General features: G+C 40.7%; 2 protein-coding genes across 3 annotated transcripts in view; one reads left to right on the top strand and one right to left on the bottom strand.

Moving 5' to 3' along the window:
• The window catches only part of dnah9l (dynein, axonemal, heavy polypeptide 9 like), a 30,486-nt gene extending 26,642 nt beyond the window's left edge, over positions 1-3,844 (top strand). For both annotated transcript variants that reach the window (XM_028021602.1, XM_028021603.1), the window contains 7 exons: positions 304-363; positions 587-769; positions 937-1,119; positions 1,266-1,381; positions 1,972-2,084; positions 2,204-2,344; positions 2,484-3,844. In XM_028021602.1, the coding sequence (XP_027877403.1) occupies positions 304-363; positions 587-769; positions 937-1,119; positions 1,266-1,381; positions 1,972-2,084; positions 2,204-2,344; positions 2,484-2,731 (1,044 nt within the window). In that variant the 3' untranslated portion in view covers positions 2,732-3,844. The remainder of the gene's footprint in view (positions 1-303; positions 364-586; positions 770-936; positions 1,120-1,265; positions 1,382-1,971; positions 2,085-2,203; positions 2,345-2,483) is intronic.
• Positions 3,510-15,987, bottom strand: LOC114147068 (mitogen-activated protein kinase kinase kinase 7-like). The gene is made up of 11 exons (XM_028021604.1): positions 15,515-15,987; positions 13,566-13,653; positions 12,907-13,008; positions 11,262-11,327; positions 11,124-11,152; positions 10,897-11,034; positions 9,308-9,394; positions 7,425-7,499; positions 7,221-7,327; positions 5,412-5,592; positions 3,510-5,327 (listed from the first exon to the last, which is right to left on the bottom strand). Exons 1-11 carry the CDS (start codon positions 15,671-15,673, stop codon positions 4,335-4,337), a joined length of 2,025 nt encoding a protein of 674 aa, XP_027877405.1. The 5' UTR covers positions 15,674-15,987; the 3' UTR covers positions 3,510-4,334.
• Between the last annotated feature and the right edge of the window lie 1,562 nt (positions 15,988-17,549).

Below are 17,549 nucleotides of genomic sequence, written 5' to 3'. Positions count from 1 at the left end.
TATATTTAGGTTATTTTAGTTCAAGACAAAATTTATAATCTGAAAACTGTAGTGAGATCAAAAAAAAAAAAGGAAGAAAGAAGAAATCTCTAAAGTGGGCAAACATTTTTTCCCACCACTTTATGGAGGCCATATTGAATGTGAATTTCCATTTCGGCCTAAGAATTTGTTTCACTTTGACTCCTGATAATCAAGCTGATCAGAAGTCCATTAGCCACTATGAGGGAAATGTTAGTGCTTTGTCCAAAGCATTAATCTAAAGGGTAGTCATTTATTTATTTTATTTTATTTTATTTTTTTCAGTTTGATCGGAAACTTTCGTTGGCACCGGGTTTTGTTGTTCCCTCCAATCTGGATTATCAGGTAAGTTAAAGCAAATATTGCTAAAGCGGTTTAATTATCTTACTCTTTTGCTGCAGTGTTTATTGATTTTAAACACGTCATGAAGCAAGCTGCAATATAATGCACACACTGAACTAACCCTGAGGGCCTCACTATCTGCAAGGCATATTTCTACATTTTATATGCATGTCTCTGAAAGTACGTCAGATACATTCACCCACTAATTGTATTTGATTCATCTCAGGGCTACCATGAATTCATAGATGAGATGCTGCCCCATGAAAGCCCAGTTCATTATGGATTGCACCCAAATGCAGAAATCGAGTTTCTCACCGTGACGTCGGATAATCTTTTTCACACTCTGCTGGAACTGCAATCTCCTGATGCTGTGATGGGAGAGGGAGCTTCACAGACACTGGAGGAAAAGGTGGACATTATCTTTCCTAGAGCAAAAACTAAAACCAGCGAAAATATTCAACTAGTAACAAAACCAGAACTTCTCCTCAGATTCTGACAAGAATACATCAGTGAACTTAATGTCATTAACATGTTTTTCCTATGTGTTGATGAATAAAAAATAACTTTCACTTGCAGGTGAAAACTATTTTAGATGAAATTCTGGAGAAGCTGCCAGAGGAATACAATATGTCGGACATAACATCCAAAACAGCTGAGCGGACGCCGTACATCCTAGTCTGCTTCCAGGAATGTGAGCGTATGAACATGCTCATTTTTGAGATCCGCCGCTCACTGAAGGAGCTCGACCTCGGACTCAAAGTATGTAGAAAGATGGATTAATGAACAGCAGTTTCATTATTAGACCTATTGTGTCCTAAAGTCTGCCTGATGCTAGCTTGGTTTTCCTATTTCCATGTATTTTCCATGTACTTAGTGACATAATATACGTAGTTGTTTATGTAAAGGGTGAACTGGCCATATCCTCTGAGATGGAGAAGCTGCAGACAACCTTGTTCTTTGACAACGTCCCTGATACTTGGACCAAACTGGCCTACCCTTCAACCTACGGCTTGGCTGTGTGGTATGTGTTTCAGCTATATTGGAGTAATTGTGAAAGCTGTTTTAGAAGGTACCTTTAGGTACCAAGAATAATTTAGTATCATGTCTGATGCAACTCAAAAGGCTGTATGTATCGGTGACCAACACAATTTCCGATCAATCAGTCTTTATGTGTATAACCTTTTTCATTAGATTCTGTGTAAGATAATGCTTTATGGGAGTATTCTGTGTATACAAGAGAACGCTGAGTATTAGAAAGTAAAAGTGAAAACATAAAAAAGATTAAAGAAATTAAGTAAAACTAATAAAACAAACCGCTAAAATGAGTAAATAATAAAATTTGTAACTATTTATGAAAAGGGATTTAAAAATGTGCGCCGGCTTGTGTGTGTGTGTGTGTGTGTGCGCGTGTGGGTGTGTGCGCGTGTGGGTGTGTGTGTGTGTGTGTGTGTGTGTGTGTGTGTGTGTGTGCATAGAGGCTAAAGTAAAACTGTGGTAACTTAAAATAGTAAAATATGAAATGCTAAAAAAGTTGCCTTCAAATGTGAATTACAAGATTTAAAACTTTATTTAAAAGTGTAATAGAAAGTGCAACACACTCATTATCAACAGGTACAACGATGTGATGCAGCGTTGTAAAGAGCTGGACAGCTGGACTCAGGACCTGTCTCTCCCCAGTGTGGTCTGGCTGGCTGGACTGTTCAACCCGCAGTCCTTCCTAACCGGTAACACAGGCTAGAACTTTACTGAGACACATAATAGCTTCTCTTGATTTCTACATGACTGTTTTCCCTGGAAGAACATTATCACAAGCGGATGTCTTTAACTTGTTCCCATCTTCTAGCTGTGATGCAGTCTCTGGCACGTAAAAATGAATGGCCTCTGGATAAGGTGAACCTTACCGTAGATGTAACGAAGAAATATAAGGAAGAATTCAACCAACCTGCCAGAGAGGGTGCATATGTGTATGGGTTGTACATGGAAGGTAGATACTCTGTTTTGTACTTTCATACTGCAGCTCTGGAATAACAAAATGACCCATTTTGTGGGCTTGGATGGCATCTGTAGACTATATCCGGTGTGAAAATACCGCCTCATTCATTCATTTTCTGACTGTATCCCAGGTGCCAGGTGGGACACTCAGACTGGAGTGATAGCTGAGGCTCGCCTGAAAGAGCTGACCCCAGCCATGCCTGTGATCTCAGTCCGAGCAGTACCCAACGACCGTCAGGAGACCAGAAACATCTATGAATGTCCACTTTACAAGACCAAGATCAGAGGACCGACATATGTGTGGACTTTTAGTCTGAAAACCAGGGAGCGCCCAGCCAAGTGGGTGCTGGCTGGAGTGGCCCTGCTGCTCAGTGTATGAATAGCTTGAGCTAATTTCCAACTACGTCTCATTTACTTATACACTACACTAAAGCACTGTTACTGCAGTGGAATCAAACATATTTTCTTTTTATTGAAAAATGATACAATATACAGAGGGAGAAAAAATGCCAAAAATTCTCACACTAGATCACAGTTAGAACTGATGAAGTCTAAGCATGTTTAACAAACGAAATCCACAAACTACAAAATACCTTAAAAGCAGGAGGAGAAAAAAACAACAGTGCTGCCGTATTAGTGTGGCATTCAAGTGCATCGTTTTGTCACACTTGTACCTCTTACAGTATGTTAGGCAGCAGTTTAAATGTTATTTAAATTACACAGGTGAAGTCAGTCTGAGAACTTGTCGGGACAGCACACTTCGCCCCTTTCAGACACGCTTGTTTGTGTTTATCTGATGCTAACAGAACATATCAGAATAAGCACAAAGGTCACTTTTACCCATCTTGAAAACATATTCTTTCCAAAAGTAAAGGCCTTGTTCCTTTTATCTGGTACAAGTCTTGGAGTGTGAAAGAACTGCAGACATGTCTCAATGTCTTTGAAAATAGTTTCCTGTCTAGAAACCTGTTCTATATTTTGTGCTTCCTGTGACTCGTTTTAAAAAGGCTCATCTTCTGATCCACAAAATTGCTAACTATGTGTCTTGACTTCCACAGGAACAACATCCACTCCAAAGAGAGTTTATGTTGCAACGATCTATTATGCTGGGATACCTTGATATATTAAGCATCACGAAAGAGTTTAGGTGTAAAGAATTAACCCTTTCTTTAGGCATTCACTGCAGTACCTATTTCAAGCAACGGATGTCACTGCAGATCAAATCTGCAGGTGTTCAGCAAATGTTTGCAGAAGGCGAATCTATAGAGCGAGTGCATTCCTTGGTATGAAGACTTCCAACTACAAAGCTTGACTTTATAAGTGTTTAACATTTAACATTTTAGCTGTTTCTATAAGTCAATGTGACACTTCGCAAACTGAGCATATCATTGTAAAATTGAATGTGCCTTCTCGATGTTCTTCCTGTTTGGTTAGCACCACTCCCATTGTGCAGGACCTGTTGCAAAATTTGAAATGTGTGATTGGCTGAAACAACAGAACTGTCGCTCAACAGACAATGTGTGCGCTTCTGCGGTGAGACACCGTTTATGAAGACATAAACAGTAGGTATACACCAGGTGTTATGCAAGGTGCATTCAGTCTGACTGGTCAAACCAGTTTTAAGCTGAAAATCAAACATACTTGCAGCTGGAATCAAAATTCTTGTCAACGGCTGATTTAATCTCTATAATGAATGAATTTGCATGTATAGGAGATATGAGACATGTAAAAGTGGCCTTTGAAAAACTGACCGCCATTGTTGTTGCAGTCGTTATGTTAAAAAGCTGATGTCTGAAAGGGGCTTGGATTACTGTACTTTCTCCTGAAACACATGGGTGCTTTATTAAAGTTCATTAAATATGATTTGTATCTGCCTCATCTGAAGGCTGTGACACAACCTGCAGGTCACATGCTGTCTGTGTGAACAAGTTAAACCATTTTTCCATTTCTCCTTGCCGTGACCGCGTGCACCAATGTGTTTCCTAGTCACTGTCGGACCAGTCGAGCTCCATCATGTCCATGGCGGAGGTCGCCATGTTGATCTTTGTTCCATGTCGCACGCTGCAGCTCTTCACAGAGTTCTGATTGGAAGATGCCCGCATGCTCACCTGCATCCCGGAGCGACCGACAACCCCGACTTCGCCTCTTATCTTCTGGCTGATGGCCTCGCTGAGGTCACCCCTGACACCCTGGACCACAACCCCCATGTCACTCCTGCGACCTCTGACGCCCACTTCGCTCCTGATGCCCTGACCACTCACCTTCATCACTCCCAGGTCACCTATGTTCACATTCATGTCCATGTCGCCAAGTCTGTCCATCTCCCCCATCTCATCCATATCTAAGGACAGCATGTCCCCCAAGCTACCAAAACTCCCTCGGAGACCCTTAAACATGGATGGCAGCCTGCTTCCCTCAATCCCTCCCTCCACCCCTCTCTCCTCTAATTTATCCCCTAATTTTTCTATTTCCCACCCCCCATCTTTCTCACCCTGCTCCTCTGTTTCGCCGAATCCTCCCGAATACCCTCGAACTATCGTGGTCACTCTGCTTCTCTGCATGCCGCCTCGCTCCCTGTCCCCTTCTTCCCAGGTTCTCTCCTCCCTCTCAACGACGCCTCCCGGGAAGCTCCTGAGTGTTACCTGCACCCTCCCCCCCTCCATACTTCCGCTATCATTTTGTTCCTTATTGCCCCAATCTTTCTCCTTAATAGTACCTTCGTCTTCCCTGTCTTCTTCGAACCTCCCCTGTAACCCTCGAAGCATGACGTGCAGCCTGCCACTGTCGAGAGAACCCAAGCCCCTCTCCATAACAGCACTGCTCCCTCGTTCTGTGTCTCCGTTGCTGAGTGTGCGGAGGAGACAGCTGACACCGGCGCTACTGACCCCTGCGCTGCTGAGGCTGGCGCTGTTGGAGTCCTGGGAGTGTGAGCGGAAGAAGGAGCCAGAGGAACCGATGGACATTGGCGTGAAGAACTGATCAAAATAGGAAAAGATGAAGTGATGAAAAAGCTCTCTAAACATATCTAGTTTTAACAGTATTTTATGGCTCGTTCTTACCGGGGAAATGTTTGAGCGGTCCATGAGTAAAGAGGTCGGACTGGGAGTCATGTTGGACCTCTCCATCAGCCTCTCCTCCCACAGTTTGAGCCTCCTCTCTCTCTCCTCCAGCTCCTTCTCTTTGGAGTACAGCTCCCTCTCCAGCTTCCGGAGGCGTTCAAGGGTTGATTCAATTTCACATCTGCCAAAGTCAATGCAAAGATGCATGCAGATAAAATATTAGTTATGACTAACCAGACTGCACACCAAAAGCCTCTCAAAATAAGGAAATCTATTAAATGCCACAGCGGGTGTTTTAATGTGCTGAGCTGCTTTTATTACACAAGCAGAGCATTATTTTTTAGAAAACCAACGACATCGCGCATGCTAAATGAAAACACATTTAGACTTGTGAGTTTTGAAAGGCAAGCCATCTGAGATTTATTTGCGTTTCAGAATACATTTTGTATAATTTTTTGAATAGCATCTCAACCATTTAAAAAAAAATTTTTTTTAAACCAAAATGTACTTATTTTATTTCCAAAATATCAACTTACAGTTATTGGCAAGACTAAACTTCTATATACTATGCTCCAAAAGAGTATTTATCCCCACTCAGATTACTTTGGCTTTTCCTTATTTATATCAAAGATCTTGTTGGTAAATTAAAAAAAGCTTCTTTTTAAAAAAAAATTAGGCTTAAAGAAAAAAAAAACCTAACTCAATCTGGTTTTATCTTGTTAAGTCTATTTACCTTGCTCTAAAAATGGGGGAGGGTTCAATTTCACGCCAGACTACATACAGGTCTGATTACTATGTGGCATGCAACATGAAAAAAATCACTTTAGAGAGGCCTGTCTGACAAGATGAAGTAGACTGAAAGATCTCCAAAAGCAGGAGTCCCATCAATGAAAATTGAGAACAGATATGAAACAAATTCACTGACATCTATCCACAGATTCCTCGCAAAAGTGCTTTCACGACTCACCTGTAAAATCACAAAAAAGCCCAGAACAGCAATGTAGCATGTTTTTGCTGCAGTACCGTCTGCTTCCACAAAAGGTCACTGTTGGAGCGAGTGCCTGACTGTGATCTTTAAGCATGTTCTCACAAACAATCGCCAGCTAAATATAGACTGAGCCTGGATGCAGGGCCATACCTCCGGTGTTCCTTCAGTGCACCACTTCCCCACGCATTCATCCCGCCCCTTCACCTTCTGCGCTTTGCCCTCCGCCCCCAGCCACCTCTGTGTCCAAGTTTTTCCACCCATGCCCAAACCTTCACTCAGAAATGATTGCCTTCGCTGTGCACATGTTAAATATGCACAGAATCTCACACCATCCTTCCTCTGGACCAATGCCCACATCTCCTTCCCTCCTTTCGTCAGTCCGCCCTTGTTTTTGCTTCCATCCTCATTTGTTTCTCTCTTTCTCCATGTTTCAGATTTCACACACATTACATTTACTGTTCCTCCCTAAACTTCTCCGCTTTGACTTACACTTGATGTTTTTCCTCTATGTCCCACATCCACCCTCCTTCACCCCACAACTTTTCTGTGTTCCCTCCCTCCTCCCCTGTGGAGGAGTAGAGGAATCTCTTCCATGGACACTTTCCAGGGAGCTTAATATAGACCCAAGCCAAGTGCAGGGTCACATATGCAGCTTCTCTTCCGAGGTTCAGATTCACACAGACTTTTGCGTGTATGCATGTGTCCGGTGTTGTTGAATGCGTGTGCGTACACAGTAAATCGTCGAGTGCTTCTGATCATTCAGAGGTTTTTATGCGTCATCTTTTATTTTTGCACCAGTCTCTGTGTTTATGCGTGTGTACCTCCACTGGTCCTTGTTATGAAGGAAGGAGTTGCACTGGTCTGGCAGCCTGCTGTCGTTCGCCATGGACTCCAAGGTTAGCAGCACCTGCTTGAATTGCGGTCGCTCCTGCAAATTAGACCAAAAATAGAATATGAAAACTTCCTTTCTCCAACTGAGGGAAACAAAATGTTTCACACTTTCCCCCACAGGCAGTTTGTCTTACCTTTGGATCTGCTTGCCAACATTTCCGCATCAACTCTCCAAAACTTGCAGGGCAGCTGGTGGGGATGGTTAGCCTCTAGATGCCCAAACACAAACAAACACACGCACGCACACACACACACACACACACACATACAAAGAAACTATCTGTGACCAAATATGCAACAGTGGCATTCAAGAAGAGCAGATGAGTAAACAGGCCCTGTGAGGCAGCACTTCCTCCTATTTTGGTGGATCATAACATTGTGGTGACAATCCAGGCATGCTAATGTGTAGCAGGTATGTTTGCCAGACCTGCCATCTTAGCTTAGCACATTAGCTTGTTGTCATTTGTCAGCAGCCGCAATTACAACTAAATGACTAAATGGTTTTTGAACGGCATCATTGGGACTTTGAAAGAGCTGCCCTTTTCACTCCAGTAATCAATCATGATTTCTTTAAAAATTGTCCAGTCAAGTAACTTAGATTTACTGCTTTTTCATCTGTGAACAGTTTGTGCTCTTCCCCTAGAGATCCTGCCAGAACTTTATTATTGTACTTCTGATACATTTCCAGATAAATTTCTCAAAAATGAAATGTTCGACATTGCAGCCTTTTCAATGCTTTGTTTTGACTTTCTTCTTTCGATTCTTCCATAAAACTCAGACTCATAGTGTCCGACTAATATTGTCTTTTCATAGGATTCTCCCACCTGCAGCTCCTCCAGAGCTACCACTGGTGTGTTAGCACCTTCTTTGGCTAATGCTCTTTGTGGCCAAACTTTTGTTATTCATATGCAGTGGAGTTTGCTTAAAAGTAAGGGGACTTCTGAAGGCAATAGGTTGAGCCGGTGTTTTGGGGAGACTTATGTAAAGCCTTGTGAATATATGTAAGCTGTTTTTCTCTGGCATTTTACTTGGAAATTGAAAGTTTTCCATTTGAAGGACATTTGTGGTTGTAATATGACAAGGTAATGGAGGCATGAAGACTTGTTCAATAAAAGACAAAATGATATTAGAGCAGTAGTACAGAAAATGCTTTTTTTTGTGTGTCCGTTCAAATAAGTGCCATACTTTAAAACGTAGATCTTTAAATGAAAACACAGCTGAGTTCAGTTAATTTAAAGCTTTAAAAAATCATCCTTTCAAACATTTTCAGAAAATGTCTTGGAAGTGTATTCTAATAATCAGGGAGCTGGCAGCAGAAACTCAATTCGGTTAACTTACAGATTTAAAACCCCGGCGGCATAATCATAGGTCCCAATAAGCCAAAACAGTACCATAACCCAGGGCAGTAAATGGAAACTTTTTTTTCATTGGGGATTAATCCTAAAATATCTGCGACTCAGAGTGGAGAGAGGACGAGTTGAAGGGTCAGGAAGAGCTGTGTAGCTATGGTGAGGGGAAATCAGACAGACTGGGAAAGAGGAAGAGAGAGACAGCCTGAGTTATTTAGGGAGAGTATTTGGAGATTAGCCAGTAGTTATGCCGGAATCATGTTCTCCTGGTTGTTTGTTGACCACCAGTGTCCGTGTTTGTGTGCGTGTGTGTGTAAATGTGTGGCTGCTGAGGTCATTAGCTGAAACACAGACCTTGTGTATTTACCATAGCCTACCTCTTATGAATCTCTAAAATCAACCCTCCCATTGCTACATTTTTCCCTCTCTCGCTCTCTCTCTCGTGCTTGTAAAGCCTCTAGCCTGGAGAAAGCCTGGCCGGGCTCCACTGCTGTGTATCCAGGCCTTACATGAACACAGACCTGACATCACGCCTATAAATACTCGGCCAAAAGCACTTGCAGTGGAAACCATGAGAGCATCACATTGTGCCTTTGGCTGTCTGGGACTCTGATGGGTCAGCATGCTAGCGGAGGGTTAGTGAAGGTGTGTGAGCATGTGGAGAGTACCTCTTGCTTTTCCACCACCAGCCACGCAACCTGAAGCCCCTCGAAACCTTTGAAAGGAACCTCCCGAGTCAGCATCTCCCATAGCACCTGGCAACAAGGCATTAGGATTATTTACGAAAAGACAGTCTGAATCCAGATTGGTATTAATATGGTACAAAAGTGAGAAAATGATGTGCTTTATTTAAATAAACTCACACCAAGTACATTTTAAGTGTTTACTTCTTTGAATTTTTATTACTAGCACTTACAACTAATAATTCAGTTCCTCAGATAATTAGAACATTGCATATGAACGATAAAAAATAAGTGCAAATATAGTAATAGTATGTTTATGTTACAACCTAGGACAGACTGCTGACTTGACAGTTGTACAGTAGCAAGTCAGCGAGGCTCCACAGGGAGGGCAGCATACATAAGGTCATTGCTAAAAAAAATAATTTTAAAAGCTGGATGTTTTACTGAGTTTTTAACTACGGAAAGTTGAGTGGAAGAATAAAATGTGGTAGAAAAAGCAACAGGAATGACCACAGTCTTGAGGGGACTGTGAGGCAAAGACCCTGTTTAAAAGTTCACAAGAAGAGACTGAGGGTGTCGGTGTGTTCAGAGCCACCATGCGGAGATGTAGCCCCAGAAATGGGCTACAAATCTCACATTAATTGTGTTCAAGCACTTCTCAACCAAAAATAATGTTAGACGTGGCTGAGGAGAAAAATTACTGGACTGTTCCTCGGTGGTCCAAATACCTCTGTTCCATTTAAAATAAATGTGCTTCATTTGGCAATCAAGGTTCCAGAGACTGGAAAAAGAATAGGGAACCGCTTGAACCAACTTGCTTGAGGTCGAGTGTGACGTCATTGTCATTAATGATTTGTAGTGTTATGTCTTCTGCCGGTGCCGGTCTACTGGGTTTTATTAAGTCTGTAATCAGAGCAGCCATCTAATAAAAAGAGCGCCTCATTCTTTCTTCTACTGACAAGCTTTATGAGATGCAGTTTGGCTGGAATTATCAGTAACTTGTTTAATGACCACTGTGTTTGACTGGCCAGCAAACTGACCAAACCAAAACCCCACAGAGCAACTATGCTGTCAGACCAAACAACGCAAATGAGTTTAAGGCAGACTTCGCTTCCTCAACACCTCAGCAGTGCTGCAGACTGATCACCTGCATGCCATGCTGCATCGATTTGGTAATTCATGCAAAAGGAGCCTCAACCAAAAGTTGCCTAGATCGGCAATTGGTTTTTATTAAATGTAAGCTAAAAGTTATCTCTTTTTTTATTCAATCAGTCTGAGTGGGATTAACTTACTTGTTTCACTGCGTAACTTAAATAAACTTGTCAATGATATTGATTTGTTGAAAATTGACTTTTTGGTAGGTAAGCATTTTAAAATAAACACTTAGAATATAAATCACTGTGTGTAAGAGTTATAATTGTTGAAGTGCTTCGCTGAAATAATTTATTTTCATCATTATTTTCTTATTTTTTAGACGCAAATTTATGACTAAATGTGTAGATACATTTAATTTTGAAAAGAAAAATTCAAAGCCACTGATTGTGACATTTTGATTACATATGTAATCAACTTACCACACCGTATGAGTAGGTGTCACAGGTCTCAGAGACGGGTAGACTCTGAATAACCTCAGGAGCCATCCAGGGAAAAGTGCCCACCACAGTCATATGGGTGGTGTGAGATAGAAACTTAGAGGCTCCAAAGTCACATATCTGAAACCCCAACATGAGAACATTAAAGTATCCTGTTACAAATGTGTAGTATATCTTTATAAATAAATGATAAGTCTGTTGTTGCATACCTTTAGCACTTTATCTGCAGTCATTACCACTGTAACCAGAAAACAAAGTTCGGTCAGAGCTTAGCAACATGCAGTTTGCTGCTGTTGCTCAAAAGCAAATGCATCGCAAGACTGAAGCTGGACAAAGGATCATGTTACCATTTCGTGATTTGAGGTCTCTGTGTATCACTTTGACTGGAGCTTCTGCGTGGAGGTAATGCATCCCTGGCAGGAAGTGAAGTCCCAAGAAGGAAAAACAACATGTTTTAGACTTTCTGATCAGTTTTAATACAGTGATGTAGCAGTATAGCAAATCTACTTGAAATTTTAAAATCCTCTTTGTATTGTGGCCTCAAACTACAAAGTCAACCACTTCTAAGTAACGTGCATCTTTTTTATGAACTAGATTACAAAGACTAAGGCAGAAAAAAATGATCTAAACAGAAAAGCTGGGATTTATATCCACTTGAACATCTTTGGAAATCACTAAACTAAAAATGTCAAGCAGACTGAGCATAAAAGGATCGGCAAATGTCAATGTCAATGTCAAATTTATTTATATAGCACTTTAAAACAGGCATAAAACTGCACCAAAGTGCTGTACAAGAATGACAATAACACAAATGAATAAAAACAGAGTATCAAAACACTAGTTTAATTAAATGCTAAGGAATAAAAATGAGTTTTAAGAAGCGATTTAAAATGATCCAGGCTGTGGGCAGATCTAATTTGGAAAGGAAGATTGTTCCATAGAAGAGGACCAACAACAGAAAAAGCCCGATCTCTTTTTCTCTTAAGTCAAAGAAGAGCAGTAGTAAATACCAAAGAAGTGTGTCAAGATTGTGGAAAGATTTCTGAAAACATCTTTTCACTGTGTCGTCGTGAACTGTTTTGTGTATTCTTGTTTGTTTTCTTTACCAAAACTACATGGAAACCAGTTCTGATATAAGTCTGGAACGGAAAAAGTAATTAGGTCAGTCAGTGTTCTGGTCTGGTGGGAGAATCACTGAAAGCTGTATGACTGTGTTTTTTTTCCTGGATTTAGGTTTGCTATACACGGTTGGACCATTTGCTTTGATTATTGGTCACAGTTCTGTTTTTCAACCTTAACAAGCACACAGAATACAATATGTTGGTTGTTTGAAAGTTCTTCAAGAACCAGATTATCCAGATTTATTGATCAGAATCATTTTTTTCTACAACATCCATGGCTGAAAATGATCTAAAAAAGAACAACTTCTGCCATCTTATCTGTAATCTACCTTAAAGCCTATTTAATTTTTGGAAAATGTACTTTTTGTACTTTTACCATTAATTACCCCTCAAGCTCTGTCACATCTTGCCATGTAACCACCAGAAACATCGATGAGTTGTATTAATGATTGATCATTAATCTATCGGCTCTGCTGTGTTCATTGGTCTTCACCAGAGGTTCCTTTAATATTTTCAATGTGGTGGCCAAATGAGGGCCAATTAAGATTTTGGCTGCTATAAACCTAAACCAAGAGGAAGAATAGAATTTAAGGATTTTTGTCATAATAGTAATACAGATATGGATTTAAAGGTGGGGGTTTATAAAAGGCAAAAACCAAAAACAGGCATAGATAAATTCAATAAATACACGAGCCGACGAATCTGGTCTTCTCATCTTTTGAAAATATTAAAAAATTTTTAGTCTCTTGCTTTTAAATAGCAAAATACTTTTTTAAAAAACAGAGGGCTTTTTACTTTTTTTTTTTTTTTACTGTATAGAACTTTAACAGCTCTGTGGCTGTAAATAGTTACAGCAAAGTGTAAAGTTTACCTTTGGCTATTTGAATGGCCCATGTCATGATTTGCTCCATGTCCATTTCTTCACTCTGCTCACTGGAAATGTAATCATACAGAGACCCTCCACTCGCATATTCTGTAAAGCAATACACACAAGCAAAAGTTGATAAACTCCAGAATATACATTAACATCTATATGTGACTTAGAATAAACACTGTCTTCACTGTGCTTTTCTTAGTGTAGTAACCAACATTGTTGCTGGACAAAGCTGTACTTTTGGGTTTAAACGTTATTCTATCTGTACAGCAATATTCAGGATGATAGGCCAACAACAATTGCAAACTTTGTGCCAGGAAATGGAAAAAAACCCGGTGTGACGAATCCTCTAATCATTCAAATACATTTATAGATACAGCTATCAGAGGATGTGATGATGTGTGTGTAACTTTGTCCATCTCTAGTCAAATGCAGAAAACTAATAGACACAATCACAGGCTTGTATATTTCTGCAAGATAATGTGTCCGATCCCTCTGGAACTACCTGGTGTTACTCTTACGATCGTCTTTAAAAAGTAAATCATTGCATTTACACTTTCGCACAACAGCAACAACCTATTGAGCTTCAAGTTACCGCGTGCCATCTAAATGGTAGCATCAGAGTCATGAAGAAGACACAGGATGTGGAGTCTGACCTGTGACGATGCCATAGTTGGGAGGTTCCAGCACAGCTCCATAAAACTGAATGATGTTCTTATGACTCAGTACACTGAGAATCTCAGCCTGGATGGGGAGACAAGGCAAAGACAAACTGAGAAACATAAACACTTTCTTTGGGAAACTCCCTAAGTTTTCCAGTGTCTGGCACTGATATAAAACAAGACATCTTAAAGTTGAAAAAAAAAAAAAAGAAACAACTAAATGTTTAAACAACTAAACTAAATTTAGCTGAGGGCTAAATGTTTTTCATTCGGAGTCTCCAAAGAGTTTCTACAGCACGGTGACAAACATGCCATTCATCAGAGCTGACGTATGCTCCAGATCTTAATTTCTATCATGCTAACACATATTTAAGCGTACAGTGTCGGGGCTTAAGGTGATGGATGAACACAAATAGTGCATTATTGTAAAGTGGAAGGATAGGAAGGAAACAAGGTGTTTAACTTTTTTTTTGTTTTTTAAAATAAATAACCATTTTAAATTTCTGGTCTACATTTGTATACCTCCATGTTTCTCTAAGCTTTGCACATCTAGAAACTGAAATTTCTGCATCCTTACAAAGGGAAGAATTCGAGACCCTCTGCAAAGTCCAAGCTGGATTTAGGTTTGGTCTTTGACTAGGCCAGTCTAGCACATGCATATGAATTGATTGAAATCATTCCAGCGTATCTCTGGTTGAATGCTTAGGACTGCAATCCTAAATGACAGTAAACCTTCAACCCCGTCTCAAATCTTCTGCAGCTCCTAACAAACTCTACCAGAATTGCCCTGCTTTTGCCTCCATTCATCTAACTATTAGCTGTGATCACCCTACTGTCAACCTACCCTGAGGTTTTACTCTTTTCATTTTAACTTGATGGACGGAGCAGGTCTGTGTGAAATATTCAAAGCTTGGGCTATTGTTTGAATCTAATCCTGTTTTAAATTTCTCCACAGCTCTATCCTTGACTTGTCTGCTAACGCATCTCCAAAGCCGTCACAGAACAGCTGTATTTATACTGAGAATAAGCTGCACACACAGGTGCATTCTATTTATTAGTTTGGTAGGTTGCACTGGATTTTATTTAGGGGTGTCAGATTCAAAAGGAGCTGAATGCAAATCCACGCCACACTTTTTAGACTTTTATTTTTACAAGAAAATAAATCCTTCCGCTTCTTAGTCACGCACTACCTTTTGTTGGATTCTGACTTTAAATCCCAATGAGACTTTTTTTAAAAAAAGTTTTAAATAGGAAAATATCATTTTGCACATCTTTATAGAGATCTATAAAGTTGTGCCGTCACTAACTCTGGTTCATAAATCATTTTCCAGCTTTTCCTCATAAAATTTACTTCCCTGCATGAGTACGTACCTCACTTAAAAAAAAATAAATAAATCACTCACGTTATAAATTAATTGGCTTGAGTTTTAGCTCAAGACCATGACACAGCCATTTATTAGCCTTTAGTCGAAACGTTCTCCTGATCTGCTATAAAATGTATAAACTAAGGGGCTTTTTTATGTCCAAATGTGGCTAAGACTTTCCAGGAAATAAGTTCAAGAGCCACAACTACCAGCTCTGTGCTGTTAACATGCCAGGAAATCATGTTTAGGTCACAGTGTGGGTGTAGCTGATGGAGAGCTGCTGGACTGCAGTGAAGTGAGCCTCAAAGCTTTCAATAGGAGCACAACAGTGTAGCAAAGCATAATAAAGTAAACTAAGAGGAGAAGGTGGGCAAGAAAAGGTATGTGCAAGATAAACATGTGCAAACTCCGGGCAGGGAGGAAGAGGAAGAAGGAGAAGAAGAGTCTAGGAAATTAGGTGAAAATGGATACTTGTTGAATTCAGGAGCCCTTAAATAATTAATGCTGAATGTGGGGTTCATATTAGTGCGCTTCTACCTAAGACGTGAATGATAACTCTTTGTCTCGCTCCTCTTTTACCTCTTTGTCAATCTTGAGAAGCTTTTTCACAGCCACCTCCTTGTCTTGGGATAACCAGAGGGCCCTGTAGACACTCCCAAAGCTGCCTCCTCCACAGTTTTCATAAAAAAGCAAATCCTCATGCTTTATCTGTACAAACGACGAGCCAGGGGACGACATGGCATACTGACTCACGGACACTCAAACACACTCATGGACAACGCCAGGGAGGGTAAAAAGAAGAAAAGGAAAAGTTAAGAATCCTTTAAGTCCAACCTCAGTCTACAGCCCCAGATCAGAGCAGGGAGAGATAAAGTGAAGCACAGAAGATTTCCTCGGCGGGTTCGGGATAGGATGTTCTCGGTCGGATGAACAGAGTGTCAAGAAGAGAAAACCAGAAAGTGCTGGAAAGAGAGGGAGAAGTTTTTCTCTCAGTGAGTCAGAGCAGGTCGACTGTCACAGCCAGACGAGGAGCTACATTGCCTGATGGTGGCGATTCAGTGGAACTACAGCACCGAGTGTGTGTGTGTGTGTGTGAAGGGGTGTACGCTCACACTCAAGTACGAGAGGGGAGACTGATGAGCAGGTTTGCATAAGAACATTAGTCGGTGTGTGCAGTGTGTCTGGAGCAGACGCTGTGCAAATATGGTCACTGGCATCCAGGGCATTCCTTCTTCCTGGATGACTGTGGCTATATAAAGCTCTTCATGCGCTCCTAACAGACACACACCTCCGACCTATAGTGTGTTTGACATACTAGAGCTGTTAGTAGCAACACTGGCTGCCACACACACCCTCAGTCTAACACCCCTAGCATGCTCTGCAGCTAAAAGCGCACTCAAGAGCGCAGAAGCCAGAGCGGGATGGGGTGTTACTCACCCAGACAGGAAGGACCTGGTGACACCATCAGCAGGGAAGTCATGCTGACATCACTGTTTAGGGACAGGTGGGATCAGCTTTGGGAAATTACAACACCTCTAAGTTTCTAAAAAGTAATCAATAACTTTACAGGAAAAAAAACCAACATAAAAACATCTGCTGGTAATTCCTAGAAGCTGCTGTGAAAGCCTGTGTGTTATGTGTGAACCTTCACCTTTTGTTCCATAGTGTTTCTTGTTGATTTTATTTTCTTATTCAGTGTAGATAAGCAGTTAATAAATGCAAAAATAAAGCATCCTTTGCATAGCTTTAGGTTCTCCTCTCATAACTCTGCCTGATATTTCAAGCTGCAGTTTTGTGTATCAAGTCACCTCAAGCTAGATTAGATTATTTCATGAGACTAAACCACAAAATAAGAATATTAACCACTTTATAAAATGTTATGTAAACTAATCCATAAATATAGTTAGCTACGGACAGGAAGGTTAAATGCTAAAGGACCACTATGTCAAAATTCTGAATGTGACACTTTTATCCGTTAGGAGATGGTCTTAAAGATAGAAAGGAAAATATGCTGTAGAAATATGACTGAGAAGTCACAGTGGAAGACCTCCTGCTGATTGGTTGACTTCAGACTACATTTTGCTTATTTGCTGGATAATATGACTCATCTCCCACATTGCCTTTTGCCCTTTGCTGGTCCCCATGGAAATTATGTCCAGTTGCAAATGTGTTCCTTGGAGTGAGAGACTCTAGGTCACCATAAATGGACAGTAAATTTAAAATGTCTCATTATTCCTTTCAACTATGTTTAAGGGAGAGACAGCTTCAGGAGCTCACAATGTGTATCGCAGCAGTTTGTAGGGATTTATTTTTCTGTCCATTAGTCAGCGATCAGCAGTTGACTTTAAACAATTTCCAAAATCCTCTTACAGGATGTATCCCTAACTATGGACAATCCCGCATTAAGCAGTTTTAAACCAACTGATCCAGATAAGAACCACAATTGAATGGCGAGTACATCTGCCCATGTTCTCAGTGATGAAGTCTGGATTTGTAGTTTCAATGGTCATTTCCTTCCAGTTTTTTGAGGGCAAACACAATAAACCTACTCAGACGCGGCACCAGATTCTACAAGCCAGACTTTTCTATAAACTCAATCAGCTCACGTTAGATA

Source organism: Xiphophorus couchianus, chromosome 6 (genome assembly GCF_001444195.1).
Source record: "Xiphophorus couchianus chromosome 6, X_couchianus-1.0, whole genome shotgun sequence".
Taxonomy (NCBI): domain Eukaryota; kingdom Metazoa; phylum Chordata; class Actinopteri; order Cyprinodontiformes; family Poeciliidae; genus Xiphophorus; species Xiphophorus couchianus.
The sequence above is the reverse complement of the archived record's forward strand: the minus strand, read 5'-3'. Positions and strand labels throughout refer to the sequence as shown.

What these genes read in the sequence shown, in the direction of transcription:
- LOC114147068 (XM_028021604.1), bottom strand. Translation starts at nt 15,673, where the DNA reads ATGTCGTCCCCTGGCTCGTCGTTTGTACAGATAAAGCATGAGGATTTG. An exon ending in AGACCTCAAATCACGAAATG is followed by an intron (nt 11,153 to 11,261) that starts GTAACATGATCC and finishes TTCTGGTTACAG; the next exon opens with TGGTAATGACTGCAGATAAA. An exon ending in CATAACAAGGACCAGTGGAG is followed by an intron (nt 5,593 to 7,220) that starts GTACACACGCAT and finishes TGACTTTGGCAG; the next exon opens with ATGTGAAATTGAATCAACCC.